Below are 12,747 nucleotides of genomic sequence, written 5' to 3'. Positions count from 1 at the left end.
CCCTATTTGAAGTGTACCCTTCTGTAAAAAAATTTTAAAAGAAAGTTTTAAAAAAAATCTGTTTACTATCCTAAATTACAAACCACTCACACAGATGTGGCCTCCTGCTCTCTGGACACTTTCCATGGGCCTCTGTCACTGCATGCCCAGAGAGCAGACTCCTCTTTCCTCTTAATTTGATGAATTTATTCCTCAGTTAAGTCTAAGGCTGATTTAAAATAACAGCATCTAATGCAACATGCAGACTAGAGTTAAATCCAAACTGTATTTTTTCACTCACCTTGAGAAGAAGCTGGTATTTAGTTATTCTTTGAATGGGTTTAATCAAAAAGTCACTGATGGTCAGCCGTTGGCTTATTTCCTGCTGAACCTCCTAAAAATGAGGATTAAAAACAATTGCAAACAATCACAGAGTAAGACAGACAACATGATAAAACGTCTCAGCAGAGACTTATTTCCACTGAAAGTTGGTCTGTTCTTAATCTTTTGTTTGCAAGAGGGAATTTCTGAGGATTTAAAAATCTGGCATACCCTATTTAGGCAAGGCCTGGGTAGGAGCTGTGACCGAGCTGGGAGGTGTTGGGAAGCTCAGGATCCCTCCCCCTCCCAGCTGAGCCAGCGGCCCTGCGAGGGCTGAGGGTCACTCTCCCCACTGCAGTGGGGATTAGCTCACAAGTGAGTCCTGCAGAACAAGCCTCCTGCTCTGGGGTCAAAGGAAACATCTTTCCCTTGTTAAACAAGCTTCTTTCACATTGCTATCGAAATGTGTCTAGTCCCAAAGACTTCTTGAAACAGACAGAGTTACTGGGGATTTATGAGAGGCACCACCCAGCTCCAACAGCTTTTACCTCCCCTGTTGTTTGTACACTACTGATTTAAAAGTCTTGTTTTACTTGGAACAGACATTAGTGCATTTGTGGTACTCTGAGGGCCACACACAGTTAGTATATTTATTAGAAACATTTATTAGAAATGATCAATATTTATTAGAATTATCAATATTTATTATCAATATTTATTAGAAATGTACAATATGAGAATTTGAAAGCAATTAAATAATAACACTTTCTCTGTATGGCAGAGACCTCAGCACCACATGCAGTATCAAAATCTCCAGGAGTTTGCTCTAGGCAAAGCCCACAGGTTACAGAACAGTCTCCTTGACCTGGACTCAGAGCTTAAGCAGTAATAACGTACAATAATGTACAATGAGCTGTGCTTACCTCAAAGTACGTTTCATACTCAGCTACTATATACTCAGACCGGGGCTTGTTTTGGCAATACACCACATACATGTGCAATCGCCGCTCCTGTGAAGGCAAGAGGCACAGCAGCCACATGAGATACTGGCTACCCTTCTGGTATTAAAAGGTGTCAGGAAGTTGCTATGATATTCTCCTTGGTCTTCCTTACTTTTTGTTTAATCAAAGATTCAGTTTGCTAAAGTAGGAAAGGAAATTGGTAACTGGTTCTGTCCTCCACATCTGCGCTTCGGCAAGGGGAGCTTTCTGGGCTGTGGCCAGTGAGAGATGTTACACCCACACCGACAGGTCTGAAAATTCCTCAAGAGTTATGCTTTGGCTAACATCACATGCACATGTAAATTGTAGCAGTTGGCAAGTACCTGCCATAATTGTATTTTGGCAGATGTCCTTGACCGCATCAATTTTGCCCCCCAAGTAAGTTGTCTGCAAGAACACAATGATTAATGCCTTAGTGCAATCCAGCTGCCCACTGGAAATGTGTAACTATAGGGAAACTTTATGTTTAAATTCAGTTTAGACAGGTACAAGCATTGAGTGGACACAAACAGGTCTTTTTGAGAAGGAGCCATCACACCCTAAAAGGCAATTGTACTAGATACAGGAAACAAAACTTACATGCTTAATAAAAAGCTGTGCTAAACGCTCAGGTTCTTGAAGACATTTTTCCAGTTCAGCCAGGAAAAAGCTACAAGAAAGGATATGAACACTTCAGAACACTTCTTAAGTCATCCCAGCAGCAAACTAGTCACCCTTCAGTTGTAACAGTGGCATTTTAACTCCAGTATTCAATAAGAAATGAAAAGGTAAGCTTGGCTTCAGCCCTTAATGGTGGGATTTCTAAATCATTAGATGAGAGCTGTGAAATGTGGAGGTCTTGTCTTGCAAACTGTCTGCTCTTCTTTACTATGACAGTGATTTCAATTTTCAGAAAGTGCTGATCACTATCTAATTACAAGAGTTGCTTTCCTTCACTGAGAACTCTCGAAGTAAAACCCTTCCAATATACCAAAATGCTTGTGAAAACTCAACTTCCGAAAACTCCAGCTCTACCAGGAGTTCTCAGTTGCATGAGCAAATCTGGAGTACTGGTCAACATGAAAGAGATTGCTATATGTTTCCACCTGAATAAATGAATCAACATGTTTTGCTGGTGGAGTTATGGTATGTTCTGTTTGTTACTGTTTTTAACTTCATAATACATTGCAATATCTAATTCATAATAGTAACAGAAATTCATAAACACCATCTCCATCTTGACTTGCAGCTTCAGGGAGGTCATTCATTCTAGCTCAAATACCCTTATCAAGAATATACTGGGATGCCTGCAAGTGAGCTGAAAACTTCAGAAACGCTGCTAGATTTTTCTGTCTTGTAGGCAAATCCAGACAATCATTCTGTCCATGATCTTCCTCTTTTTCATTTCTGGATTTCAGTCTCAAATGCCTCCACAGATTTGCAACAGTAGCCAGATTTTGTGAGAGGACATGCTTGCAATGATCTGATCCCAAGAAATCCCAGAACTTAAAAAAATGTTGCAAATTGGACAGATGTCCCAATTAAAAATCTCCATTGCTACCATTAGATACAGCTGCTTCCATAACCCAGGCCTCTATAAATGCTACATTCATCTGCATTTAAATAGGCTTCTTGACCCAGATATACAGAACTAAAAATAGAGCATCTTTCCATTTGTGTTACAGAAAACTCCCATCCTCACACTTAATCAAGGAATGGCACTGGTAAAACCACTCCATTTTCTGGTATCAACTTAACAAAAGGTGAAGCTTTCTCTGATATTTTTTAGTTTCTGCTCACAAGGTCATCTGTCAGAACATAAGGACAGGCCCAGACCATGGGATAAGCGCCTATGGGACACATGACAGGAAGTATATTGTGCTTCCTGGGGGAGGGAAATGTCCTGAGCTGAAGGAAGATCCAGCCCAATGCTCATAGTTCAAGTCTGTACGTGCATGCTCAAATTTTAGTTAGTTGGAGCTGCAGAGTATATCTGAGTGACAGAATTGAAATGATGACCATATTGTCCATAAGCAAGACATTGTTCACAAAGTTACATGGGAAATGGCCCAGGGCTTTTCAAAACCCAGCAGCTTTTCAAAATCACTTCTGTGAATAAGATTTTCATTGAATGGAGTCCAAACTCAGAGCCAAAAGCATCAACTTGGCCAAAGCATGCAAGGGGTTTCAGGTGAGAAGGACCTTGAAGCAATTTGCATTTTACCACCCTTCTAGCCAAATACTACTGGTGTGGTCAGCCTTCGTGATCCAACCAGCTGCATGTGAAGATGTTGCTGAGACACAGGACTGCGGTTCCAGACTCCTACTGCCCATCAGTAGGATGAACTGAGGCTACAGCTGTGACCTAAGAAACTCAATTATGGCAGCCCCAGTAGCTTCTCTGAAGATCCAGTGAATACCCCATAAGCAGCAACTCCCTGAGAGTAATGCTGGGAATGCTTATGAGCAGTGGCTCAGGGGCTGGGGATGGACCACAGTGGTACCTCCCAGGGAAGCCTCCTGCTGGGGCTCTGCAGCAAGAGTGACAGAGCCATCAGCAGCACAGAAATGAGACAGGCAGCCTCCTGTGTGCAGCACCCCTGTCACACTGACCAGCTCTGCTGGCCTGGTGTTTGAGCCAGCACAAAGCTGTACCTGTGACCACAGACAGCATGACAAACACCCTCCCATGAAGCCAGGCAGTGCAAAGCTATCACACGCCAAAGTTCTTTCTTCACTGGGAAAAATGACTTCAGGTAAGCACGATGCAGTTGTGCTATTTCTGGCTGGGTAAACAAAGTCCTCTATCAGGATTTAGGGTATTGAGAAACTGTGGCTAGAAGCACATGAATCAGAACATCTCAGGATTCAAGGTAGCCAGGATCTGTGATGTTATTAAGCAGCACTTACAAATCAACAGAGACAATCTAAAGATAGGCAATGTCCTTTAGAAGTTCAGCCCTGAATGACCTGATGATATTCAATTACGAGCAGCTTAGACATACAGACACCATATAGTGCAAACCTCTATGGACAAGGGGTTAGAGAGGTGTTTAAAAGGAACTAAACCACAAACTTACTCTTTGTGCCAGTCATAGATCTGGTGAATATTGCCAAATACAATCTTGTCTTTCCCTTTCATATCTTCAGAAACTCCTTTTTCTTCCATCCTCTTCATGAAGCCCTTTAGGATTAAGGATCACTGATTCAGCAAAAGACTCATTTGAAGGGGGAGCACAATTACTTTTTCTTTTTTAAAGAAGCAAAAGTTTAATGCCAGGATTTTTTACATTGAAAATACTTAAAATATCTTTCACACAATTTCAAACCAAAAACCTAAGCAGATACTTTAAATTACCCAGTTTGCTTAAAAGAAAACTTTAAAGGATCTGTTTAGAATATCTGCAATACTTACACAAAACATTATTAGATGTAATTGAAGCAACAAGCACAATTGTAAGATAAAAGTTAAAGTAAAAAAGTAGTCTGTCAAGCTCTTGGCTTCTCTGGTAAGAGGAAGAAATCAGACTCTATAGAGTCTATAGACTGCACATAGTTCTTCCATTCATCACCATTAGTATCTCGTGGGAGCACAAAGCCAAGCAGTAAGTTTAGAGTCACAAGAACAGGATTTCTCACACCTCCTGAGAGTTTCTTTGTAAGTCTTTGGAGCATGACAGCCCTGTCAGGTTTGCCAGTGGTGCATACATAACACAAATGTTTTCAAGTTTGGAAGCTGTTGAAAACCACTGTTAGATAGACTGATAACTCTCTCTGGACTAGTGAATGCCACTAGTGAATCACATGTCTCCAGTTCTGAGTCCTTGCTGGGAAAAAAACTGAACCCTGCACTGAGTTAACTGTGACAGGTAATCCCCAGGGATCAGCCAAATCTTTACAAGTTGAAGCTTAAAAAAAAAAAAAAAAAAAAAAAAGACTGTTTTTAATGCAAAAAAACCCCTCAAACTCTCTTTTATCTCAGGCTTTTTTGCAAAACAATAATTCACAGGACACACATGCACCTCAACACAGTTCCAGGCCCAGCTTCTGGAAAGGTATTCAGACACAGGACATAAGTCCAGGTGCAAATTCAAGGAAAGTATGTGTTACCATTACCCAATATGATGGGAAGAAAAGCATGAAATAAGTGGTAGGATCATAAGTTAATTCTCCACCAATGCCTCCAAAGCTGCATTACAGCAAAAAGAGTTTGTCACAAGTAGAGTAGCCAAGATAAACCTTTGCACACTGGAATTGAACCTAAAATACAACATTTGCAAGATGGAAACAAAAATAGTTTCCAAAGGCATTTCTTCTTGTTTCTGTCAACATGAGAAGGGGACCATGGAAGCAGACTGCAAAATAAAGCAGTTTGTTTCTTATGCTGTATTTTTTGTTTTCGCTTGTCAGCATGGTGCTTTTTAGTGGGAAAACATTTTGCATAGCAGGGTTTGCTTCAGCTCACCTCCACAACAATTCCCAAGTCTTTGACGTAGTCTTTTTCAGTCTGCACCAGCTCATTTAAGACAAACCTAAATTAAAACAGAACACACAAGTATTTGACCATATTCCTTGATGTTACCATTTGCTCCTTTACCACATATGACCTCACCATAAAACCCCATCATCATCCAGATCACATAACACAATTCACCCTTCACTCAGAGCTCAGTGGAATGTAACAGACAAAAACATCACATGTCAGGTCAGAGTAGTTTTAAATCTCTTAACCATTCTTTCCTGCTATCCCTCTTCCCCCCCACATCTCAGGATGGTGCAAGAGCAACAGCACAAACAGCTGCCTGTACCTTAAACTACCTCTCCCTGATCTCCTCTCCCCTTCCCCTACATAGCTCCCCCGAGAACGATGGACACGTGTCCTGACCCATTTTTCAGCAAGCAGGAGTGGATTCCTTGCCCCAGTCCATCTGGCTTTGCCCAAGATTCATCAGTTAAGTATCAATTTGGAAGTTTCAAGCACTTGGAAAATAAATCTCTCCTGTCATAGCTAAGAGCTTAATCTTTAGGAGCAGGTAATCTATGTGTGGGTGTTGAATGTTTTAACTCTGATTTCAGAGCTAACAACCCCAGGTAGGGGAGTCATCTGATGAAGGCCTGATGCATGCAAACAACAGCAAGCTAAAAAAAGCCCCTCCTCTGTAACTCAAACTGGCTAATCACATAGTTCTTTTGAGGTTAATTTCAAAAAGTTACAGCTTGCTGCAGACAGTTTGTCTCTCAATTATGCCAATACACAGATTTGGCATGTGACAAATAAACTCCATCTGTCCTCAAGTTTGCTACAGCAGTAACAAGGCTAACAAGATAGAGGAGTGCTTTCAAGTCTGATATTGCTCTGTCCACATCAATCACCAGACTGACCCACTTGAAGAGATAGGACTGAGGGCTAACAGTGCTAAGATAAAGCCTGGAGAGAAAAAAACCAACCAGACTGGCATTGCAAGGAGAGACTTAGTTATGAGAGGCTACTGAGAAAATAAATGCTGCTCCTGCTGCGCTTGCAACGTGTCCCTTGCTCAAACAAAGCAGAAGTGATCCTTTAGCCATGTGGCAGAAAAAAGTCAAACAGCTTCTTGTTGGTTTGAGAGTGAAATCCAGCCCCCTTGGCAGCAGGCAGGGCTGGCAGCAGTCACAGCAGACACTTGTGCTCTCCGGAGCGCTGTGCCAAGTTGTGTCCGGGCAGCAAACACGTGTGAGGCAAAAGGCAAGAGGCTGCTCTTTCCCAGAGTGCACGGCCTGAGCAGGCGTGTGCTGCACAGCCCCTCGAGCTGCCTGACCCAGTGTGCCTCCCCTCTGCCCTTGGGACAGGCTCCACAGTCCCCTCTGCCTGGAGAGGAAGGCTGGGAGAGGACTTTCCAGCTGGCACCACCTCTGCTTGCATTGCTCCCAACAGGCACAGAGAGCTGCGGAGGCAATGGGAGAACCTCTCAAGGCTTCTCAACCTTCCCAAGGATCCACCTGGCCAAGTTCTGCTCTAAAAATGAAGCAGCAGGTACTTGTAATACATAACATTGCAGGACACACAGGCAGGTGTGTGTTTATTAAAAATCAGTGCAGCAACCAGGTTTCTGGTGAACAGACAAAACCTGCCAATTCACACCTCTACTAGAATTCAGGATCTGCACCTCCAGTGCTTAAATTCAGCACCAGAGTTCCCTCTGCTCCTGTCTTCCTACCAAGCAGGAAAATCAGCATTGACCATCTCTACTCATTCTCTGAAGCCTACCTGACGCAGCATCTTAGAGGTACTCCCAAATATAAGGTTTCTAAGATGCATGCAGGTAAAAATTCAACTTCACTCATCTCCTGCTCTGATAACAGGGAGCAAGGGCAGGGAGCTGCTTGCAAAGTGCCCTGGTCACCAGCAGGTATTGACTACTCAGCTGTATATAAACTGGCATGAACAGGATTTCTGATTGAGTCTGAATAGCTGGATATCTTGGAAACTCTGTACTAGACCTATACTGAACAATGACACTCAATAAGACTGTTGTCTTTCTGCTCACAGAAATGCAGCAATCAAGCCTGATGGAATAAGGAGTTTCCTCACACCAGGGCTAACTGCTGGCATGGATGTGCTGTCAGGAACAGAGGACATTGCTGCCCATGCCTGTGCAAGGGTTCAGCTGCTGTTTTGTGGGGATTGGAGGGTCACAGCTCAAGCTGGGAGATCAGCTGCCTCACATGACTATGGAATTAAACCCAGCAAGCTGCAGGGACACAGAACACAGACAGAAAGGAGTTGGAGGGGAGACAGATGTCTTGTGCTGAAAGCCACTAGCAGGTGCTCCTAAACATCCTGGTGTTTAGGAATTCTGGCAGCTACTAATTGCACGTAATAGGCTGCCAGTCCCCTGCCAGAAGCATTCCTGTAGCTGAGCTTACAGTGGCAGAGGTCTCTGCACTAAAACTGCAACCTGCAGTTAGCTGCCAGCCACCTAATTAATGAATTGCTACCAGAGGAACTCCAGATCCTGCAATACTGAGGAGCTTTGAGGACAGAGTCATGGGCAGAGAGGTTCCCTGCAGGAAGGCTGACAGCTGCCTTGTAGAAAACTTCTGCCATTCAGAAACACATCCAGGACTGTCATGTCCTTGTCTGCTGCTGGGAGTTGCTCCAGTCCCTCACTGTATCCCTTCTCTGGCTTCCTGCAACAAACTGCAGGAGTAAATGATGGCTTTCACAGACACTTTGCTCCTACTTCATCTTCTACTCTTAAGCACCTCCTTGTTCTTCCCTGACTTGGCATCTTTCCCAAATGGGGTGCTCTTCTTCCACCTCTCACCTTACCACACTCCCATGAGAGCTGTATGGAACATTACCTTTCCCTTCAATCTACCATTTGATTAGATTGTTGCAGTTACTGTTGTTAATGTAAGAAGTGATACAACATAAACAGCCACCTCAGCTTTCTTTCATATAATTCTTGATCCTGTTGCTCCAATTCTCTGTGTTCTTCAGCTGAACCCACATTTGAGAAATGCTTTAATCATTATAGGCTTTGAAGGAATAAGCATTATTTTTGTTAAATTTAAGGGAGTGTACAGCTAATTTCAAAAAAAACAACTTTCATGAGCTGTCACCACTTCTTTTTTCTTCCATTACCATGAACATGAGGATTTCCCAAATGGAACTTTCTTTTCAGTGGCATGTTTCTACCACAGATGCATCTGAATCCTGTCCCTTTCTTTGCTAATAAAGAGGGCAAAAAATATCTCTTTCAAAAAATCCTAGAGGGATTCTCTGTTCTTTTTCTCAAAGGTAGCTAATAAGGTCAACCACATATCCTCCCTCTGAGAGCTGATTTCACTTCTGGCAATGCAGTAATTACCAGTGCAAACATCTCAGTAATACCTGTTGAGCTCTTCAGAGACTTTTACAGCAATAGAAATTTGCTATCTGATGTAAAGCTGTACATTTTAGAGTGATGATGAATTTCCTGTGTGTGGAAGCGCTTTTATGAAGTGTTTTTACATGTTAAGAAAAACAAGAAGCAAGCAGAACATGGTTTTACTCTCAGTTCCATGCTCACTCACTAACTAGAAAGTATTCCCGGAGTGCTGCTGTGTGTCCTGCTGGGGTACATATTTTGGAAAGAACCAGTAACACAACTTACATCCTGCCTCTCATTGCTTTGGCTTTTTGTTCCTCTTCAAGGTTTCGTGGGGGAGTTGAAGGTGTCATTCCTTCATTTAAGCAGCCAGTGGCATCTTTTAAGCCTCCTCGGTAAGATCCTCCTTCAAGGGTCTAAAAAACCCCAAAGAACAATAGAATAAACATTTTCCTTGAACTTCAGCAGCAGTATTCAAGTCAGTTCTGCAAACAACATGACAAAGTATTCAGAAACATTCTCCTGCAGGACTTTGTAAAACACAGCCAGACTAGTTTTAGGTTGATGTAGGAGCCTTCAAGCGGAGTTGTCATCTTCTTGTTAGAAGGTGGAAAAAGATGTTTCAGTAGATCTGAGAAAAAAACCTCTTCCAAATTATTTCAAATCAACCTGGAAATATCCTGATGTCTCAATCAGGAACAATGTTAGGCTACATGGGGTTAAAAGTTCCTCTGCCGAAATCTGAATGGGGATTCTTGTAGTAAAATAAAACACAAAATGGAAATAGATGGACACATAGTAAGATTCCACAATAATTAAAGTTTGCCCCAAATCCCCAAATTGAAAGTAGTTGTAACAGTCTAATAGACTGCATGTGGGGGAGAGAAAATAAAATATCATCAAAAAATATGTCTAACTGGATCAATAAAATACTTTTCAGTTTGTCAGTCCCTCAATGGATTACAACTATTTTAAGTGAATTTTCAGGGAATAGCCTTCTTGGTTTCCCATGTGACAAAGAGCTCCTTTACCACTCACGCCTTATCCAGCATGCTGTGAACGCTGACTCTTTTCATGTACCAACATCTCAAACTGAGAAAATACCAAAGTCCTCTGAAATGATTCACTAGATAAAGATGCTTGCTCAGAGTTGCAGTAATTTAATGGTCACTGTGGGAATTTTTAGATTTTTTTTACTCTCTTCATCATTTCAGTAGATGTAAGGAAATGAACCTTTGTAGGCTCATCATATCCCTGCTTGTTAATTATGTTAAACTTGTTCAGAGAAAGCATTTAGCTAATTTTAGAGGTCCTGGAACATGTAGAAAAAGGTGTAGCTTTGATATTAACATTTTTGAGCTGCACTGGGGAAACTTAAAAGGAGCCAAGATATGAAACAGGATTTAGTCCCTGTCCACCAGACATGGGGATCAGACAGTGAGAATACAATATGAATTTTTTTAACAAATTAATCTCAGAGCATTTTAATTGCTTATTCCACTCCCTGCAAGAAAGAGTCGACAAGGCAGATTAAAAGCGAGACATGAATCTTTGTAAAATTAAAGCACAGCTGTGATACTTCAAGCAGTTCAACTCTTTAGAGAGTCTTTTCAACGAAACCAGAACACCAAACAAATTCACGTTGGGTAGTAAAAACCCTGCGCCTCAGAACACGCTTTAAAACAAACAAAATATCCCACTGTGTAAAATATTTGAATACTAAGAAGACCCCAGAAATTGAACAGTACAGTAGCCCATGCTCTGCAAAGCCCACTGCAGAAGTGACTTTTGTCTATGCAGCACAGAGCCTATGTGGGATGTAGGCTTCATCTCACAGCGGAGCAAAATACTGGACACTACTGAGAAGCAGAGCACACAGGGTTAATAAAAGCAGAGCAGATGAAGGTAGAAAGCAAGGAAACCAGAACAAGAAGTAGCCTTTAAAGCCCTTCCTTAGAGTCACATTGGGCCTGTTGTGCACACAGTTTTCACAACACTAAACTTACCAGTTTAGTTTTGACCAACTTTTCTATTGCACTGACAAGATCCGCAGCAGTTGGGACATCGGAGGAGCTCTGTCGAGCAGCTAGCAAAGAAGAGGACTGCAAGACACCAGGTGGCAAAGGAAAAGCAAGTTAGCAGGATGAGAAGGGAGAAGGAAACCAAGCGGTCAGTGAAGAAGCTTCTGAGACAGGAGAAGGAACACGAAGGGCAGCTGGAGGGTGAGAGGGACACATGCAGGTCAGGTGAGCGAGCGCTGCTGTGGCAGACAAGCATGGAATTGCCATCCACTTCTGGCTGCACATCTCCCTGCAGCAGCTCCAAGACTGGAACCAGGGAACAGCATCAAAGAACTGAAGTTCATTTACAAACAGGTTACAATTCTCCTCAAGTTGGTTCCTCCTTCTAAGGCCATCTACAGTCTTATAGGCTCCAGAAAATTGATTTTCTTACTGCAAATGTAAGAAATTACCCCCTCCCCCATACATGCATATTTGATAAAAGCAGTTAAGCACAAGGTACACATGGCACTTCAGGCAGTAGGGGAGGGAGGCAGGGGGGAACAAATCATCCCCCATCCTTTCCTCACAGATCAATTGCAACTCCAAATGAACATAGAATGACATCTCCCACTCATGCAACTTCAGTCATCTAAAATGTGTAACTCTTCTGTCCCCTCTCTGCAACCAGTGGAGACAAAACACCCCTACACGTCTCACCTCTCCTGGGTACCTGGCACGGGAGGGCAGAAAATCTCTGTTTTAGTTTAAGGTTTTTGCTCCACAAGGGAATATCACCCCTTGATTGCTGCCCTAAGAAACCTCAGTCTGAACACCCGAACCCACTTGACAGCTATGGGAATTGGGATTTATTAGCTCACCTGTATATACATCTCTTCTGAAGGCAATACAAGCACTGACTGAAACTACAAGCCCTTGGACAACCTCCTTTTGTTGTCAGGCTGTCAGAGACTAAAGCATGGATAGATTTTTATAAATTATGAAAAAGCTTATTCATCCCTCAGCTGCTTAATGAAAGTATTGTGGAGGGCAGCTATTTCAGTGAAGTCACTGTGCAGGTGCCAGTGAACACCCATCTGAGATTAAGCAGTGCTGGGGAGGGAGATGGGGAAATGGGATGGCAGGAATTAGGCAGCTGGCCACCCTTTTCAGCAGCCCTCTGGGGAGGTTGCTCCTGTTGAGTGACACATGCCCAGGCGAAGGGAAAAAAAAAAAAGGAGCAAAGGAGATTATCCTAACCAGAAGCTTTGTGACAGAACAGAAACATGAACACATTGCTACTCATCAAGTTGTCTTTCACAAATAATACATCTAATCAACAGTTCTAATTGCAACAACAACAAAAACTACAGGTAATCAGGCTGGTAATTGAGGAATTAGGCTGGTAATGCAGGAATCTCATACTAATGTAAAAAAACTCAGCCTGCCTGTTTCACCTGCAATGCAGACAGATGTGTCTAGGAAAAAAAAAAAAAAAAGACTGAAAATAAGGACTTTGAAGAGATACTGGACATTGATGATAACTGCCAAACATAGCCATTCTAGCAGGAGGAGTCCAATTTTTCGAGGCACTAAACAGCTGTTGCCCTCATT

At 42.4% G+C, this 12,747-nt stretch overlaps 1 protein-coding gene across 2 annotated transcripts in view; it reads right to left on the bottom strand.

Annotated features, from left to right (window-relative positions):
* Window positions 1–12,747, bottom strand: part of LOC128810291 (kalirin-like) — a 76,444-nt gene that overhangs the window by 40,680 nt on the left and 23,017 nt on the right. For both annotated transcript variants that reach the window (XM_053983018.1, XM_053983019.1), the window contains exons 4-9: window positions 9,419–9,549; window positions 5,746–5,812; window positions 4,361–4,464; window positions 1,881–1,950; window positions 1,224–1,310; window positions 281–373 (exon numbers count right to left, since the gene is read on the bottom strand). In XM_053983018.1, the coding sequence (XP_053838993.1) occupies window positions 281–373; window positions 1,224–1,310; window positions 1,881–1,950; window positions 4,361–4,464; window positions 5,746–5,812; window positions 9,419–9,549 (552 nt within the window). The remainder of the gene's footprint in view (window positions 1–280; window positions 374–1,223; window positions 1,311–1,880; window positions 1,951–4,360; window positions 4,465–5,745; window positions 5,813–9,418; window positions 9,550–12,747) is intronic.

This window comes from Vidua macroura, chromosome 7 (assembly GCF_024509145.1).
Source record: "Vidua macroura isolate BioBank_ID:100142 chromosome 7, ASM2450914v1, whole genome shotgun sequence".
Taxonomy (NCBI): domain Eukaryota; kingdom Metazoa; phylum Chordata; class Aves; order Passeriformes; family Viduidae; genus Vidua; species Vidua macroura.
This window is presented reverse-complemented; position numbering and strand designations above follow the sequence as displayed.